Source organism: Hoplias malabaricus, chromosome 12 (assembly GCF_029633855.1).
Source record: "Hoplias malabaricus isolate fHopMal1 chromosome 12, fHopMal1.hap1, whole genome shotgun sequence".
NCBI lineage: Eukaryota > Metazoa > Chordata > Actinopteri > Characiformes > Erythrinidae > Hoplias > Hoplias malabaricus.
The window spans coordinates 36109586-36129741 of record NC_089811.1 but is presented as its reverse complement, the minus strand read 5'-3'; the positions used below and the strand labels follow the sequence as shown (position 1 = coordinate 36129741).

At 45.3% G+C, this 20156-nt stretch overlaps 1 protein-coding gene across 1 annotated transcript in view; it reads left to right on the top strand.

Moving 5' to 3' along the window:
- Window positions 1-20156, top strand: part of pard3bb (par-3 family cell polarity regulator beta b) — a 309049-nt gene that overhangs the window by 168610 nt on the left and 120283 nt on the right. Inside the window, exon 16 of the mRNA XM_066685934.1 lies at window positions 8384-8428. Coding sequence (XP_066542031.1) covers window positions 8384-8428 — 45 coding nt within the window. The remainder of the gene's footprint in view (window positions 1-8383; window positions 8429-20156) is intronic.

Below are 20156 nucleotides of genomic sequence, written 5' to 3'. Positions count from 1 at the left end.
GTAATGATCTTTGTGCAACAAGAACTGCCTTTTTCTTAGCAGATATTTTGTGACATGTAAACAAGTCTTGTCATCAACTGGATGTTCATTTCACTTGCCTGTTTTAGCCATCGGTACAGTAATAGATGAGAGAGTAGGAGCCTGCATCCTGGACATGGCACCAGGGAATGCATGTTTACTACCACGGCTTTACAGATATAACGGATTGCAACAACGCATCAGTGTATCACATCGATCTGAAGATGCGGGTTCACCACAGTTTTTAGACTTTTACATTCATTAATCATTGGGCCAAATGGCTACCAGGTCCGTGCTGTACCATTCTGAGCAGAAGCAAACCCCATAGACCAGTTACGGTTCTGTTTCTGTTCACTATTTTGCTAAATCACGACCAGGAAGTGTGTCTCGTAATAATAGGTTGTTTCCAGATGATGTCACATTACCGCTTAAACAGCAGATGGAGAACGAGGCATGACTTTATACCGAATCTGTCACAAAGCCTGTGGTTTGTGTCGCTAATGGTCACTCAATCAATTCAACTGATAAATCATGAGGGGCTTGTATTACGTACCGAAAATGGTTCTCCGTGATGAACAAGTGACAGCAAAAATGGCTTGTGAGCCGCCTTCTGCTTCTTGTTGGAATTTAGTTGTGTTTCTTGTAAATGTTGTTTTAAATCTATTACCAGTGCACAGGCACAGCACGAACAGAACTGTGTACAACGCAGCATTCGCCTCTCACAGCCACATGAGGCTGAGGTCAGCTTTTTATTCATCAGCGGATCCCTAGTTCTTTTTCCCTCTGGGGTCTAAGGAGGCTTTTGCAAATTTTCTTAAATTCACATTTACATGCGTTTCATTGCCGTATGATTCATAACAAACCTGTTCAGAGACTGAATAGTTTCATATGAAATGTTTGTAAATATGAATTTAAGAAGATTTGCAAAATTTGAGAAAGCCTCCTTAGACCCCAGAAGGTTCCGTCTTCTCACCGAGCCGTTCTGTAACCCCTTGTACATTTAGCTAACCTTGCAGGGAAAAACCGGCCTCAGCCATGTTTTAAGCATTCTGTGTTGAATCATGTTCATATGGGAAATCCATCGGGAATTTCAGCTGTGCCTTTCATCTCTGCATTGGAAAAGAGTTCTGTAAAGTGGGTTTCCTCATATCGTTGCTGTTCAATGAAAAACATTAATTAATTCATTTATTATCTGTAACACTTATTCAGTTCAGGGTCGCGGTGGCCTACCTGGAATCATTGGGCGCAAGGCGGGAATACACCCTGGAGGGGGCGACAGTCCTTCACAGGGCAACACACACTCACGCATTCACTCACACACTCACACCTACGGACACTTTAGAATCGCCAATCCACCTACCAACGTGTGTTTTTGGACCGTGGGAGGAAACCGGAGCACCTGGAGGAAACCCACGCAGACACAGGGAGAACACACCACACTCCTCACAGACAGTCACCCGGAGGAAACCCACACAGACACAGAGAGAACACACCACACTCCTCACAGACAGTCACCCGGAGGAAACCCACGCAGACACAGGGAGAACACAACACACTCCTCACAGACAGTCACCCGGAGGAAACCCACGCGGACACTGGGAGAACACACCACACTCCTCACAGACAGTCACCTGGAGGAAATCCACACAGACACAGGGAGAACACACCACACTCCTCACAGACAGTCACCCGGAGGAAACCCACGCAGACACAGGGAGAGCACACCACACTCCTCACAGACAGTCACCCGGAGGAAACCCACGCAGACACAGGGAGAGCACACCACACTCCTCACAGACAGTCACCCGGAGGAAACCCACGCAGACACTGGGAGAACACACCACACTCCTCACAGACAGTCACCCGGAGGAAACCCACACAGACACAGGGAGAGCACACCACACTCCTCACAGAAAGTCACCCGGAGGAAACCCACGCAGACACTGGGAGAACACTCCACACTCCTCACAGACAGTCACCCGGAGGAAACCCACGCAGACACAGGGAGAACACAACACACTCCTCACAGACAGTCACCCAGAGGAAACCCACGCGGACACTGGGAGAACACACCACACTCCTCACAGACAGTCACCTGGAGGAAACCCACACAGACACAAGGAGAACACACCACACTCCTCACAGACAGTCACCCGGAGGAAACCCACACAGACACAGGGAGAACACACCAAACTCCTCACAGACAGTCACCCGGAGCGGGAATCGAACCCACAACCAGGTCCCTGGAGCTGTGTGACTGCGACACTACCTACTGCGCCACCGTGCCGCCCCGTGTGGGGTTATGTAAGAGTTAAAAGCATTTTATATATATATATAATGCTTTTTTTATTAAATCTACGGAAAATATTAGCTGGCTGCAAAATTGACTTCAATTAAATAGTGCTGTTTCATATCAGAATATCCAGCATGACAGCTCTTTATTAAACCTAAAAATGCTGCTTACATTTTCCACTCTGCTTGCCTGTTAGCTCACTAATTCAGCTAATGTTCAAGGCAAGCATATCAAGGTAATGTTACGCAGATAAAAAAACAGTGGGAATAATAGGCACTTAAAATAGCTCAGTAAACTTATTTTCATTTGTATTTAAAGGAAGTACTACTACAGTAGCAGTGACATGCCTCCTCCTTCCCCACTCCACACACACACACACACACACACGCTGTACTGAGAGGTAAAATCTCTGCAGAAAGCATCCTCTATGGACAGCGCCTTCCTGTTATTCCATTTGGGCACAGGCTTTTCCTTAAACAGAAACGGGGTAATGCTGTTTTCCAGTGTTACTAAATCTAATTCTGCACATTCCACAGAGAGTGGTTGAAACAATACAAATATAGGTCAATGAATAATGTAGGCATTAACTTCCCGGTAACGGCACGCTCTCATCGACCGCTTGTGTTCTTCTCGGCCTGGTGAGAAGAAAGGCCCATGAGGATAACACACTTTGGCCTTGGACCCCAAAACACACAGAAGACGCCAGCATTTAGGACAGATCCTGATCAAAAGAATTCCAAAACAACCTATGGAACGCCTGGAATGTCCTCTCAAGAGATATTTAAGTAAATGCTAATGGTTGGCACGTCTGATCAGCTTAGATTTAAGCTCAATAACAGATTAAAATAGATTACAGCATATTCACGAGAGAGAGAGAGAGAGAGAGAGAGAGAGAGAGAGAGAGAGAGAGAGAGAGAAACAGAGGGAGAGAGAGAGAGAAAGAGAGAGAGAAATGAAACCCAATCAGTTGTGTGTGGCTGTGCTTCTACTGGAACATCACATTGCAGGAACCAAATGTGAAAAACTAATGAAGTGTAATTGAAATTCTGCTGCATCCAGTGTTTTAGCAGAGTGAAATATTCCTCACTCTGTGCAAAATAGAAAAAAAAGGACAGCTAATAGGGTCATCCTTAGCTAATATCTGAAAATGTGCTGCAGTGTTCAATTTTTGTGGTGTGCATTCAATTTTTAGAGCCATCTCACCCATCAAATCCTTACAGAAATGACTAGCAGAAGGCGACATTTCATTTCTGTTACACTCTGCCTAACCTCCCTCAGAGGCAATAGCCCAGTGGGTTTTCCCTTCCTCTCTCCTTCCCTCTCTCTCTCTCTCCACATTTCTCTCATCTCATCTGCACCTAGAGCACCTTTCTAATCTTGTCCCTTGCTCTCATTACTCTGTCCTTCCTTGGCTCAGTCCAGAGGGAAGCAGTGTGGCACCGGGCTGTCAGTGATATCCTCTCTAAGGCTCTGGAGATGCCCTCAAAGAAGTCAAATGGACGACCATGCTTCCTCCTCCCTGCGCTGGCCACCTGTTAATCAAGCGCTTTTTCTAGTAGGTCATTTGGGATATTAAACACAATCTATGCATTTTAACTTAAAGTAGGCTCACCTAGTGCTTATTAAAGTGCGCCACAGTTCAGTAGCCATGAGTAGAGAAACAGCAGACTTCAGGAGTGAATATCTCTGAGGTGATTACAGCATACATTAATTATAATTCTTCTAAAAGAGATGCAATTAATCACATTTTTATATCAGTTAAAAGAACAGTGTGTTTTTCCCCTGACGTGTAATTCATTTCTTTAGCATAGTACTAAAATACAATGGGGTGGTGTTTTCCTGCCCTCTTTCAAAAGTTACATAGTGCAGTTCCTGTAGTGCTGAGCCCGGATTGACAGAATGACAGAGCCTCTATTCTGATTATTACAGGTCACAGAGGCGTTACAATGGTTTCAAAGTGGCCATTTAAAAGTGTAAACATTGCATAGCGGTCCTTTAAATTGCTTTCCAACATTTACAACCCATTTACAACATTTTGACTATTGCATGCTTCCCTTTCTCTACCAGATTGTGGCTGTTTGTAGCGCTGGATGTATTTTACTTTAGTAATTTAGAGTCGTTCCACTGTTTCCATTGAAAAGGCATTCATAATATTGCTAAGAAAACTGTGGAGTGGATAATATTATAGATTTTTAAAACACAAAAGTTTCCCTCTGATTATTCTCAGTACATCTGCCGTCTTGTAAAATGATTAGACCCTCTTTATATTTATAATGAATTATATCCCAAGACCTTGTTTTTTTCCTTTTTATATAAAAGCTGAAATGTTATAGAAGCCCTGCTTAAAATCTCAGCACATTATTGTAACATTTGTATTGTGGTCATTTCCGCCTCTGCAGCCCCCCCTCTGGTTCAACTGTGTTATAGGAGTCGTTTTCCCAAAGTCACATGTCGTTTTCCCAAAATAAAATGACTATAAGCTCAGGGCCTATAGTGAGGGGTATTTTCACCCAAAGTGCCCCTTCCGTTTCTGAGCTTAAGGGTGAAATTAGCTAAAACCAGCAAGGTGCAGTTAGTATGTGTGTCTACCATATTCTCATACTTCAGGAAATCACGAGGAGGGTGATTTGTTTCTGAAAAACGTCCAGGGTTTTACAGCATTAAATATTAATACATTCAATATATGAATAATTCTTTTGGATTTGAAAGTGAACTAAAATATTGTCGCTGTCCGGTTAAAAACCACGTATCTCCACTTTTGATGACTTTTAGTTAATGACATCATTTAAAAACAGCAGCTGTCCTTTAAACTGTGTGAAAACGTTATGATGAATGGACCAATAGAAATGCTCCAAAATTCCTTGGAATAAAATCTCTTTACATTCACTTCCATTAAAAGTAAAGGAAGGTTTTTCCTTCTGTGAAGCTACTATTTGGGAAAACACATGTTTTTCTAATAGGGGCGGCACGGTGGTGTAGCAGGTTAGTGTCGCAGTCACACAGCTCCAGGGGCCTGGAGGTTGTGGGTTCAATTCCCGCTCCGGGTGACTGTCTGTGAGGAGTGTGGTGTGTTCTCCCTGTGTCCGCGTGGGTTTCCTCCGGGTGACTGTCTGTGAGGAGTGTGGTGTGTTCTCCCTGTGTCCGCGTGGGTTTCCTCCGGGTGACTGTCTGTGAGGAGTGTGGTGTGTTCTCCCTGTGTCCGCGTGGGTTTCCACCGGGTGACTGTCTGTGAGGAGTGTGGTGTGTTCTCCCTGTGTCTGCGTGGGTTTCCTCCGGGTGACTGTCTGTGAGGAGTGTGGTGTGTTCTCCCTGTGTCTGCGTGGGTTTCCTCCGGGTGACTGTCTGTGAGGAGTGTGGTGTGTTCTCCCTGTGTCTGCGTGGGTTTCCTCCGGGTGACTGTCTGTGAGGAGTGTGGTGTGTTCTCCCTGTGTCCGCGTGGGTTTCCTCCGGGTGACTGTCTGTGAGGAGTGTGGTGTGTTCTCTCTGTGTCTGCGTGGGTTTCCTCCGGGTGACTGTCTGTGAGGAGTGTGGTGTGTTCTCCCTGTGTCTGCGTGGGTTTCCTCCGGGTGACTGTCTGTGAGGAGTGTGGTGTGTTCTCCCTGTGTCAGCGTGGGTTTCCTCCGGGTGACTGTCTGTGAGGAGTGTGGTGTGTTCTCCCTGTGTCAGCGTGGGTTTCCTCCGGGTGACTGTCTGTGAGGAGTGTGGTGTGTTCTCTCTGTGTCTGCGTGGGTTTCCTCCGGGTGACTGTCTGTGAGGAGTGTGGAGTGTTCTCTCTGTGTCTGCGTGGGTTTCCTCCGGGTGACTGTCTGTGAGGAGTGTGGTGTGTTCTCCCTGTGTCTGCGTGGGTTTCCTCCGGGTGACTGTCTGTGAGGAGTGTGGTGTGTTCTCCCTGTGTCAGCGTGGGTTTCCTCCGGGTGACTGTCTGTGAGGAGTGTGGTGTGTTCTCCCTGTGTCAGCGTGGGTTTCCTCCGGGTGACTGTCTGTGAGGAGTGTGGTGTGTTCTCTCTGTGTCCGCGTGGGTTTCCTCCGGGTGACTGTCTGTGAGGAGTGTGGTGTGTTCTCCCTGTGTCAGCGTGGGTTTCCTCCGGGTGACTGTCTGTGAGGAGTGTGGTGTGTTCTCTCTGTGTCTGCGTGGGTTTCCTCTGGCGCCCCCCCAGGGTGTATTCCTGCCTTGCGCCCAATGATTCCAGGTAGGCTCTGGACCCTGAACTGAATAAGCGCTTACAGATAATGAATGAATGAATGAATGAATGTTGAGTGCCATTTTAATAACAGAAAGAATGAATAAATGAGAACTTACTGTCCATGTAGGACTTTTCTGTACACTGATTTGCTGGTGCTCTGTACATTGTGTTGCAACAAGAAATTTAGAATGAAGCTGCACTTTGTTTCAACCCCAGCACCTCTATAACACTGGGAAGAATGTGATGGACAGGCCTGCGTTTAACAGCTGCACAGTTCCAGCCCAGAGTCTGCTCTAAACCTCTGTAAAATGGGTTCATACACGTGATGTGCTGACAGTGGAGGCAAAGAAGCAACGATGACGTAACGACTGAGCAGGGATTGCATGGTTTTTTGTGTATGTTCCTTCATTGCCATGATTAAGGGCTAGTTTAACGACTCATTTCATGTCGAGTTATGTTTAGCCTGAAGATTGAATGAAATGCTTTGTTTTCCAGTCCATGACACAATTGGTCTCTTAGTGTTTATGTGACCACTATAATTTTTGAGCTTTTCTTTTTTAAAATTATTATTATTTTTAGCTTTTTGTACAGCGTGTGGTCCCATGAACGCCACACCCCAGAGAGACTGGCTCATAGTCTGTTTCACTCCTCTGCTGGGAAAAATTGACCTCATGAAAAATGAAAAGGATTATTTAAAAGAGATTGCAGTGTAATGAAAACCTATTATTGCTGCTGTCCCTTGCTGCTGTGAGCTTGCTGGCAGCTGCTGCTCTCTCTCTTTAAAACCTGTGGATTAGCCTAGCCGCCGCTGCTGCCGTTTGCCCAGATTTAACACTATATGTTTGTCAGAGGACCCAGACTCTTATAGCCTGCCGCTTGCATCAGTGCTGGCACACGCTTTAATTATACCCCACCTCGGCCGGTTTCCAGCTCTGGCCTTTTATCCTTAAATTGACATGCTTCTCAGGCAGCAGAGAGGGATAGGTGCTAGCTAATGAAACCATAAGAGCATTTCATTCCAAAATATCTTTTTCTTTGCCCCTTTAAGTAGGCTTGTTATATTATTGTGTGTATTCGATTTTGACCTAATAGACCTTCAATTCGCTGTCAGGGTCTGGTTACTGATTTATTTTCCATTTCATAGCCAGGCTGTGTTGTGGTGAGCTAGTGGCTAAGCGCTAGCGCGCCGGCCACAGACGTGTAGCTACCCGCGGGCACAGCTGCTCCAGCTCACAGTTTCCTAATGAAATACAAGCCCTGCTTCTGCACACACAGGAGCACCGTGTTCTCCAGCTTTAAACAGGCTCAGCGCTTGCTGCTGGAGAACAGAGGCTTTCCAGCAGGATGCTGCTGGAAAATTGACAAGGAGTGTGAGGTTGGGGGAGTATCGTATACAGTTGTTAACGTGTCGTATCAAGTTGGAGCACGTATGATCTATGGACTTAGAGAAAACGCTGTTGACGCTGTTTTTTTTTCTTTTTCCTCCCCCTCCAAATGGATGTTGTGAAAATTCTCTTTGAAAAGGTTTCCCCATGTCTCAGATTTGTAAGCTCGCTCATGCCAAACTCAGCGTCTGTCTCGTTCAGTTAAAGAAGCTGTCAGAAAGCACTGGTCTCTCAAGTATAGACCCACACACACACACACACATGTCCACACACACACTCTCACCCCTGACACTAATCTGTCCAACCTTTAGCTGGACAGAGGTCCCTCAGAAGTGCATACGCATTGATTAGAAAACTCACAGCTGGCCGTATGTGTGTGATTAGCAGTCATTAAAAGGTAACCTGAGAATGGGCACACTTTTCCCTCCATGTCCTAATCCTCTCTCTTTCTTCTTCTCTTTCCTCTCTCTTCTTCTCTCACTCTCTCCCCTGTCCTTTTTAAGTTGCAGATGAAAGCAAGGTTGCTGCCCTCGCAGGGCAAATGTCAGGTAAGGAATGTAAGCTCATGCACACACAAACACAAACAGCTGGTATGAGGCAGCAGCACAGTGACCTGTTGATGGAGAGCTTCCGTCTGGTTTGATGCTGATGGATGGAGGCCTGTGGCCTGAAGCTGTAGAGATTGAGTGTGAGATCAGAGAGGAGAGACTGTCTCTCGTACAGTGTCACTACAGCAGCTCCATAGGGGAGTCCAGCATTACACCTACAGGCATTTTATTTGTTATATATCATGGTTCGGTACTCTCTGGCCATTTATTTAAATACATCTACCATACGTCTGCTCTGTGTAAATATACCTCCTTGTACTTATTTAAGTTGATTTTTCTTTTCTATACGTTCAGGTCCAGTTCTAATACCCAGAATACAGTGTTTGGTCCACGCTTTAATGTGTTTACGCTAAATCTCCCCGTTTAAAGCATGTGTAAGAATTGAATGTGTTGGTAATGTAGGCTAGAGCGACGACTGCACCTCTGTATTTCGAAGGTCACAATCTTTCAGATAGTGGTTTAGATCAGTCTGTATTTCAACCCTTAAAGGGACCGCTGTAACCAGATGTAATATATGCACAATGACACTGACATGGTTGTGAGAAATGTAGGTTTTAAACACTACAAAGAAGTACAGGTTCAGTTATAATAACAGAACATAAGAAAATGAATGTTTCTCTGATATTAAAGTGACAAAAACAGCTTTTTGGAAAGTTATTGTTGAAGACCCACTTTTGGTTTCTTAAAGAAATGTGGTTTTAAATCAGATTTGTGAGGATGAAGAATCTTGAGGTGAATGACCTTTAAATAATATAAAGATTCTGTTTAAGTTGCATATGGAAACGTAACTTGAATCCATTTTATACATTTCGCTAAAATATATCACCCGTTTGCTCAGATAAGAACTGCTTTCACTTTAACATGTTCTGAAAGAACACACTCACTATGAATCACAAGCCAACAACCACTCTCTTTCATCACCTTTTCTTTTATCCACACTCTTAAGGCGAGGAATTGCTGTAGTTTTGAAAGTACCATAGTTCCCTATTCTTGTTAGATACAGGGTTTCAGCTCAACACTTCAGGGTTTTTGTGTATTATCTCATTCATTCATTCATTCATTCATTATCTGTAACCCTTATCCAGTTCAGGGTCGCGGTGGGTCCAGAGCCTACCTGGGAATACACCCTGGAGGGGGCGCCAGTCCTTCACGGGGCAACTCACACACACACATTTGCACCTACGGACACTTTTGAGTCGCCAATCCACCTACCAACCTGTGTTTTTGGACTGTGGGAGGAAACCGGAGCACCCAGAGGAAACCCACGCAGACACAGGGAGAACACACCATACTCCTCACAGACAGTCACCCGGAGGAAACCTACGCAGACACAGGGAGAACACACCACACTCCTCACAGACAGTCACCCGGAGCGGGAATCGAACCCACAACTTCCAGGTCCCTGGAGCTGTGTGACTGCGACACTAACCTGCTGCACCACCATGCCGCCCGTGTATTTTTTCTTCCCTCCCAATTTATGATGTGCCAGATGTTTTGAGTGGGTGAGAGATCTGGGCTCCAGGCAGTTCACTTTAGCACCTGGACTCTCTTTAACTATTGGCCCATGCAGTTGTAACATTTATTACAGTAGGTTGTTTGTTGTTTTGTTTTTTTAACTTTTCAGATAAACGGTCTTTTTCCTAGTGCAAGAAGAACTCTGATTTCCCTTTTTACACTTGTGTTAAATTTGCTAAAAGTCTGTCTTTGGCCCCTTTCACAAATGAACTCCGGAGAGTTTCTAGAGAATCTCTGGAGTATTGGGTCCTGAGATGTCCCGGAGTGGTTGTTCACACACGCATCTCACAGAGGAACATTTCCCACGCCGTTCTCACGTACGCTGACTTTGACTTTACCTGGAACATTTACTAGGGCTGGAGGAGAATAACGTCCGGGTGAGGCCTGGGACGATTGTTGCGGGTGGTCGCTTTGACACGTACAGCTCCTCTGGGTAAACACTGGAACATTTCTGTATTACCGTGAAAAGAAGGAGCATCTTACTGCCTCTGAGTGTGTGCTCTACCTAGAAATGCTCTTATGTTAGTGCTACAACTAATGGTAGATGCTTGCATTTATTTTATCTGTCATATATAATCCGTTTGTTTAAAAGTGTTTGTATTGTTCTTTAAAGCTAGTCCACCATGGCAACAGTTGCTATGAAACAGCTCATTTGTGGACCAGACTGGCTAGTTACCCTGGTTTCCCCTGGACATATTAACATTGTGATTAGGGAGAAAGAAACCAAATTTTTAGGCTTCAAACTTGTCAGGACTGCAGTTTTTTTTCCTTATTTCTCTTGAATTATTTCCCATTTTCAAATGTGAGACATCTCAATGCTTCCGTGCTGTCTCCCAGTGACAAGCACAGCATCCAGAACTGGCCTTTGACTAATGGCTTGCGTTTTGCGTTTGGCATGTGTGATTTTTCTCCATGCTTGCAGTAGAGAGAGGGTCGGTAATAAGTTTAATAAAACAATCCATTCTGCCGCAGTTTTTACTGATGCTCGAGCTAATGTTTATTGACAAGCTGCCGAAGGCTTTGCTGACTAGGTGGGTTTGGTGGGGCCTGGCGCATAGAAAGGCCCCAAATGCCTCTTCATGAGCTTTGACATATTTAATTAGCAGGATGGTCTTAAGAGCCCTGGCTGTGTGCTTTTAATCTACCTAAAACCTCCCTAGTGCTCTCTCTCAGTCTCTCTCTCTCTCTCTCCTCCCCCACATGGTGGCCCACACATCATGTGATTTCTAGCCTCAAAATCCAATTCCCATCAAAATTGTGTTACACCTTCCTCTCACTGAGCTCTGTAATAACTCTCTGGCCACACAGCCCAGAGCCATCACACTGGAGTCTACAGGAAAAATGGTCCAGACCCAACACTTTCGGCAGAGGTGTGATGGTGCTACTGCTTGTATGCACGTGTCCCATGTGCCTCGTAACATATTTATGATTTTTCCTTAACAAATGGGTTCATTCTTTGTAACAGAACACGGCTTGAGCAGTGCATATGTATCATTTATTTGTGCGTGCGTGTGTGTGTGTGTGTGTGTGTGTGAAATACAGTAAGCAGAGATGGGGATTAGCAGACTGGCAGGTCATATGTACTCTTATGTTGTTGCTGCTGCTTTTCTCATTCAAATTGTGTGTGTGTGTGTGTGGGTGTGTGTGCGCGTGCTTTCACTGCAAACACTAGCATCTATCTTAAGCCTCAGACAGCCTCCTACTGTCTTCTGTTTAGATTTTGCTCTGAAGGTACAGCTCTGCTTAGTAGCTCTTACACAATATCTGCACCCCTCTTTTTCTCCTTCTCTTTCTTCCTCGTCTCACTCTACCTCTTCCTCCAACCCCTTATCTATCTTTTTGTCTTTCTAAGCACTCTGTCACTCCCTATTGAGTGGCCTCTTCTCTCCTCCCCTCTTAATTGTGGTGTGCTGTTAATGAAAGAGTGGGAGGAGTGTTGAGATTGGTTTCTCCACTCTTTGAAAAAAATTGCTCCCCTTTTGCGTGTGTGTGTTTGTGTGTGTGTGTGTGCTAGTGCGTGTGTATACGTATGAAAAAAAGAGAATCCGAGCCTCCTGCCAACAGCGCAGAGTGTGGCATTAGAGCAAAGCACCCTGGGAAGATTGTTCTCTCATTGCTGTGTGCTGACCGCAGGTCCCTCTGCTCCCCAAGACCACAGTGCTCCAGTTCCAGAGCAAACACATCCACCTTCCCTCTCTCACATCACGGAAAACCCAGCACTCGCCAAATGCCGGGAACACTGCTGACGGAAAAAATGAACCGCTGATATATTCCCTCTCTTATTTTTCTAATGTGGCAGGAGAATGAAGCCGTGGGGTGTTGTTTTTCGCACAGAGGTGCGGACCAGTCGTGACACACGCAGGCTTTAAAAAAGCGAGAGCCACAGAAACAGCGTGAATATATTCCTACTGTAAATCAGAGCAAGATGAAATAAACGTATAGTCTTGTAAAATCAGTAGGAGGCTTCAGCTCGGATTTGGATCTTCTATAAAGCATTCGGCTCCTCCCTTTTGAACGAATGCACTGCAGTTTTTCATTTTCATATGGAAAGGAAGAGAAATCTGCGCCGTTTAAAAAATACATTCCACACCCGGGCCGGGGGCTCTGTGAACGGTAGATGAGAGAAGGGGTAAATTCTCTTTTCCTGAAACAATGCGTAGTTGTGACAGGGAGGAATTTATTGAAGCATTATTCAATCCCTGTGTGGCTATGGCTGAAGTGTAGTGAATGCGTTTGCCTGCGAGGCTGACACCATATTCATCTGTGCCTCTGAGGCTTATAGTTGACCCACTGAAGAAGCTGCACGCCTCTGGGCTCAGAAACACGTTCAACTCTTTAAAACTATACGTTATTGTTCATCAGAGGCTAGGCGTCCAATGAACTGTTTCAGTGGCACTTCCATTCATTGTTCATTGTTCACTTATTCACGGCGGGGATGCTTCAGTCTCGACAACCGACAGTCGCAATGACAGCCAGACATCTACACTGCAGAGTGTAACTTGACCTAGCCGATGTTTACGTCCTTCTTGGATAGCACAGAAAACCACAAGACGGCCCCTGCTATTAGCCTTAGCGACGCAAACACACGCGTGAACAGCCACACCGTGCCTGAGAATGCTCTCGTGTCTCTGATGTGATGTGGATTACTTGGAGAATGACTCAGATTATGATACAGTGAGTAAGTTGCAGGCACTGTGCACTGTGAGCAGATGAAAAGCCATTTCAGATGTCATTTGAAGCAGTGAAGAATGGTGGAGGGAGTGTTCTGATGTGGGGCTGCCTTTATTCACGGATGACATTTTACAGCGGATTCTCAAGGCATCTGTTGTCTTTAATTTAAAATCAACAGACGTGAGTCATACAGTCCCTATGAATTCCACCGAAAACGAACAGCTGAGGAAGTCAAAAAATCCCTATTCACTGGTTCAGTACAGACACGACTGTTTACATCGCCTCACAGTCTCTCCATGAGCAATGCGAAGGCGGGTCAGTGCCTCGATTATATACCTTTTGATTGACCAGTGGAGCTCATTTTCATTTGTCTGGAGCACACGCCGCTGCCGGCCCTGTTAGGGAGCTTTGCTCTGAATCATTAAGCCTTAAAAGCCTTGTTTTATGAAATCATTCTGGATGAAGGGAAAGGGGAGAAAGCGCTGACGGTTGGTGAAAAACGAGCCTGCAGATGTGTTTTCTTGCTTTGTTTTTTCTCTTCACATCCAGACAGAGAGAAAGCGCTGGAGATCCGTCTGAGGTTTTACGCCCGGTGCCAAAAATGCCAACACATCCAATCCAGGAATTTCTGTGGAAATAAATAAGCAAAATAAAAGCCTGTCGCTAAGAAACATGAGACCACCAAAGTGTCAGAGATGAGACAGAGGGTGTGTGTGTGTGTGTGTGTGTGATGGGGGAAAGATGAACATTTATTAACGTGTCTTTAATGAACACATGCTGCATGCTTGTGTGTCAAGTAAAAGATTCATGCAGTTCAGTCGTCTTTGTTACTGACTGAGGAGGTGTGTGTGTGTGTGTGTGTATGCTGAGAATGTGCTGGCTGGTAAGGGTCCAATTTTGAGTGCGAGAGAGATATTGATAGTGTTTATGACAGTAGTGCTGATGAAGTCTCTCAGACTCTTTGCTTACTCTCTGTCTGTATCCTTCGGTTCACTCAGATTAGCTTTCCCCTGAGTCTGCATTTTACACACACACACACACACACACACACACATGCATCAGTGTGCTGATTGAAAGGCAGATTATTGTCTGCTGTCTCATACTCAGCAGAGGACACAGAAAACCCAGCACTCCCCTCTCTCTCTCTCCTTCTCTATAACTCTGCTCTATTCCTGTTTCCCTTTCACTGTCTATCACTCTCTCTCTCTCTCTCTCTCTCTCTCTCTCACTCTACTCCTCACTCTCAACCTCACCTCTTTCTTTTTTTTTCCTACCATCCATCCATCCATAGGCTGGGTTCTCATCCAAAACCTCATCTCCTTCAAATATTACACTTATGCCTTTTCCTCAGCTTTCCTCCAGCAGACGTCCAGAGCACATTCACTTCATCTATTTTCATATTTTCCTTTGCTCTATGTGACTGTTTTCTTTCATCCCCCCCCTCCCTCCTCCTCCCTCCTCGTCTGGGTCTTTGTGATCCGTGAGCACTTTGTCGTCAGTCTTGGCTGCTGTCCTCTCTCTTCCACTGCGGTTCCGATGTGTGTGTGTATGTGGAGAGAGTGAAGAAATGAAACAGCTTAGAGTGTGAGTTGTGAAGCAGGCTTTGAGAAGAGCTGGGCCATGTTTAGGAATCGGCAGCAGAGTGCCCATAGACTGATTCGTTCCCTTGTGTAATTTTTGACTTTGAAAACAAACAGCTCGCTGCCAAGTGCTAGCCTAGCAAGAGCTTTACTGTCATTCAGCCTTCTCCACTACCCGCCACTCTCTCTCTCTCCCTCCTTCTCTCTCTTCTTTTATGCTTTGCTCTATTATGTACTCTCTCCCCCCATTCTTTCTCCATTCAGAATTGAGAAGGAGCTTGTTGTTGATTCGAGCTGAAGGCCGCCATGTTTGGATGATTGGGATTGATGGGTTAATTTGTCCTCCAGAAAACCCGTCTGTTTGTGTGTGTTTATGATGTGCGTGTGTATGTGTAATTTCACTGCTGTGTGTCTGGTTGGACACAGTGTACTGTCCAAATCCCATTAACCCTTCCCTCTCTCTCACTACTAGATGTACTTCTCTCTACCTTGGTCTTTCCTTTGTTAACTGTTAACGGTTAACTCCTGTCAGTATGTCTTCACAAACCTACAGCAAGTCCTTCTGTGATGTTTTTTGTTTGTTTGTTTGTTTGTTTGTTTATTTCTCTCCAAAGTTTTCTGCTAAATTTTGGTTTTCCTCAGCCACTACCGTCTCAGAAAAACTGCCACTGTGATGGTACCCTCAGGGACACATTCACTACCTTTAGTTTCAGAGAACAAAGTTGTACCATATTCTCTATTAAATATGACTTGATTTCATACGCCTCGTTTCACCTCATGGACTTGTGTTATGTTCTTTTATTAGACACAGTTCTATAATGAAACCTTACAGATATTCAGAATGTAACGTACCTTTAGGGAACACAAGTGAACCTTTAACCCTCTGGGGTCAAGAACGTGTCGGCGCGTCAGATACGTCTAAAACACGATGTTACTCTTAATATCTTAGCGATAGCACAGCGCAGAAATACAGTTCACACACTCTGAATGTGCAGAAACTGCTCTTTCGATCACGTGTTATCGCGAGACTGTACTTCCCGAGTTACCAGCCTTGAGACACGCCTCCTCTGCCTCTCGCCGTGTCTCACTGGTGGATTCGCTTGTTTTTAAGACTCGAGTAAAGGGATGTTTTCACAAGAGATATAAAGCTTTTCTAAAATCGGATTTAAGTTTTTCAGGGTTAGAGACAGATTATCTCTTCATAAAATGCTCTAGGTCACATGGGCCTCTCTTAACCAGAGAGCTGAGATTGTTCTGAACATTGTGATATAAAACATGTGGGCGATATAATTATAAGACAAGTGCTTTAAAGACGAATTTCAGAAAACATTGAGAAAATGTCCTTAGACCTCAAAGGGTTAAACGCTGATCTACTCACACTCTCCCATTAGTGACAGTAATGTACCTCTACCATACCTTTTTTTTTTTGAGGGTGCAGAGGAGTAGTGAGGGCTGGGTCTGGAGTTGGATGATTATTTCTGGAACAAAAATGTCTTCCACAGGTCTATCCCCAGGTGTTTGAGGGTGGAGCTCCAACGCTCCAAATCCCAGAGCTTGTGGGTGGGTTCTTTAGGCTTTAGGCTCTTGTGTCCTTTTCGGTTGCCAGTGCTTTTTCTGTTATGATGTGCCGGCTGAACAACTGCATCAGCGAATGGTAGCTAACTGAGAGGAGTGTTGTACTGTAAGAGCATACCATGTGTTTGTTCTGTGTAATATGTCAATAGTGTTGTTCAGATTCTCAAGAGTGTAGGCTTTGGTCAGTCTATGATTGTTTTAATGTTCTCCAGTCAGTTTACAACACACCAAATGTCAGAACTAGTGAAAGAACATTTGCTGCAGTCATGTGACTGCGTTGGGGAAGGTCACCCGCTCCTGTAGACCTGACTATTTAGTTAACCCTGTTATGGAAGACGGAATTTAATGGGCTGCGCTAGTGTGCTGGTAAACACACACAGCCATCTATCACCCTGTTTTCACAATGACAGTCTCTTTCTCTTTCTCTCTCTCTCTCAGCGACCTCCCGTAGCCCCACGTTCGCCCACTAACCCAATAAAGGTGAACTGTAATTATGAGATGCCTTTTAAAAGTCTGTCGCTGACAATTATCAGTGCCATACATCTCCTCCAGCTTAAATACCATAACACAAGCGAGAGAGCTTTTTTACTCCTCGCCTGTCTGTGTGATGGATCCAGGAGGTAGTGGGTGCGGGGGCTGTGCTGAAGGCGGCTTGGATGCAGGACGTTAAGGGTGATGGAGCATCCTGTCTGAGGCCGTGCTGGAGGCTGGGGCACGGCACCTCTCACTACTCTCTGTGTGTGTGTGGCTCTGTTCCAGTAAAACTCTGCTGCGCTTGATGGGCAAGGGGTGGTTCCCTTTAGTTGTTCTGGGCGTAGAGCTCTCTGCGCAGTCTCTCCCAAGCTGAGCAGAGGCAGGAGGGTGACAGCGAGAGCAGAACAGAAGCATCACAGTGACAGCCAACCTTTTAAAACCCTATTTTCTTTCTCATTCTCCCTGCTTCTCTTTCTTCCGCTCTTTGTCGTATCTCGCTCGTATCTTGACTACTGTACGCACAGTAATGTAGCTGGTAGGTCCTTCTCCAGCAGCAGGTGTCATGTGCTTGCCTCATTCTTAACAGGAGAGGTGGTGACGCAGGTAATGTGCCTGAGGTGACGTTCATCACTTTGACCACCCGACATAACACCCCTGTGATACACACTGCACTCACACGTCTCCACACACTCTAAAGGCAAAGCTTTCTGTCACACATACTCAAAGGCCCCTCTGAATGTATTACCTCACACAGCTTTTACATCCTGACACCGGTGTGAGGTAGTAACACACCGCAGAATGCCAGCTCACTCTGCTGCCTTCTTGGTGCTCCGTCTGTCTCTCAAGGTCAGGGATTCACTGACTTGTTGAAGTGGGCAACAAAGCTTGTACAATTTTTTCATGCGCATATATGCATCTGATTTCTTTTCTTGTGAGGTTTACAAAATGTGGAGCACACAGAAATACACAGTAAAGTCGTACAACAAAAAGGCTGTGGTAAGCCTGGATAAATAGTTTGAATTCATAAATAAATAAATAAGGGGCGGCACGGTGGTGCAGCAGGTAGTGTCGCAGTCACACAGCTCCAGGGGCCTGGAGGTCGTGGGTTCGATTCCCGCTCCGGGTGACTGTCTGTGAGGTGTTGGTGTGTTCTCCCTGTGTCTGCGTGGGTTTCCTCCGGGTGACTTTCTGTGAGGAGTGTGGTGTGTTCTCCCTGTTTCTGTGTGGGTTTCCTCCGGGTGACTGTCTGTGAGGAGTGTGGTGTGTTCTCCCTGTGTCCGCGTGGGTTTACCCCGGGTGACAGTCTGTGAGGAGTGTGGTGTGTTCTCCCTGTGTCTGTGTGGGTTTCCTCCGGGTGACTGTCTGTGAGGAGTGTGGTGTGTTCTCCCTGTGTCCGCATGGGTTTACCCCGGGTGACAGTCTGTGAGGAGTGTGGTGTGTTCTCCCTGTGTCTGTGTGGGTTTCCTCCGGGTGACTGTCTGTGAGGAGTGTGGTGTGTTCTCTCTGTGTCTGTGTGGGTTTTCTCCGGGTGACTGTCTGTGAGGAGTGTGGTGTGTTCTCCCTGTGTCTGTGTGGGTTTCTTCCGGGTGACTGTCTGTGAGGAGTGTGGTGTGTTCTCCCTGTGTCTGTGTGGGTTTCCTCCGGGTGACTGTCTGTGAGGAGTGTGGTGTGTTCTCCCTGTGTCTGCGTGGGTTTCCTCCGGGTGCTCCGGTTTCCTCCCACAGTCCAAAAAAAAAAAACACATGTTGGTAGGTGGACTGGCGACTCAAAAGTGTCCGTAGGTGTGAGTGTGTGAGTGAATGTGTGTCTGTGTTGCCCTGTGAAGGACTGGCGCCCCCTCACTGATCTGTGAGAACAGGGTGCAGCCGTGTTCAGTTCAAAAAAACAAAAACAACATGCAAATATACGATGAATAAACAGCGCCTAACTTTTCCCCCATCGTTGTTGTGGTTTTTAAAGACAGCGATTCCTGTTAGAGGTGGGGGTTTTTGACGTCACCGGGTCCATTTCGTGTAGAGTCGTGTAGAGCCGGGTTCATGCAGTGGAAAAGTACCAGTACTTGCCTCAAACACATCATGCTTTTAGGTGAATGTTGATTGAAAGAATTAATATGAGCAAAGCAAAAAAAACTGTGAGGTTGTATTTCCTTGTGTGTAGTTCCTGTATAATCTGTGAACTGAAGATACCTGTGACATGCTCAGAAAGCTGGGGTGGTGCAGGTTTTTGATGTTGCCATGTTCCCCATCCTTACACACAATGCCCTACTAAAGCTCAGCTTGCACTCCTCACTCGACTCGCCGTTCCAAAGCTGCTTAATTCTGTCGGACTTCCAGTGGACAGCAGCAATTACATTTGTGACAGGAATTCCAGTCGCAAATAAAGTTTTTTTATTTTTTCTCTCCTCTCTTTCCCCCCACTTTTCTTTTCCAGTCTGACTATGTAATACAGCAGCAGCTGCCTGCTATTTATAACCTTCATTTCACACAAATCCTGTTCTTCGTCCCACTGCTTCATCACCACAGGCCACCAACCCTCAGGAGCCCAGCTACACTTTTCCTTCCCTTTTTCTTTCAAATAACCACTCTCTCACTGCCACTCACTTGTCAGCTAGTCGTTCTCGTTTTGCAAGTCATAGCTCTTCTAATGTGTATTTGTGGGACATTTGGGAGCAGCTGCACATGATTCTCATGCCACCCTGTTCAGTGTCAAACGTGGGCTTATGAAAAGCCACACAGCCCTGGCCTTTAGGCAGTAGAACCTTGGGGATTAATTGTTGGATACTCCGGTGTTGACTAGGGGAGGATGGCTTGGACCTGGATCCCTGTATCTATCTATTTGTCTGTCTGTCTGTTTGTCTTTCATTCATTCATCCATTCATTCATTCATTCATTCATCATTCTTTCTTTCTTTCATTCATTCATTCATCATTTCTTTCATTCTTTCATTCATTCTTTCTTTCTTTCATTCTTTCATTCTTTCCTTCATTCATTCTTTCTGTCATTCATTCTTTCTTTTTCTTTCTTTCATTCATTGTTTCTTTCTTTCATTCATTCTTTCTTTTTCTTTCTTTCATTCTTTCTTTCATTGTTTCTTTCATTCTTTCTTTCTTTCATTCATTCATTCGTTCATTCATTTATTCATTCATCATTTCTTTCATTCTTTCTTTCTTTCATTCTTTCTTTCATTATTTCTTTCTTTCATTCTTTCTTTCATTCATTCATTGTTTCTTTCATTATTTCATTCATTCTTTCTTTCTTTCTTTCTTTCTTTCTGTTTCCTTCTGAATACATGTTAGTGAAGCAGATGTCTGTACACATTTGGACATACAGGGTCAGTTGCCCAGACAGAGATTT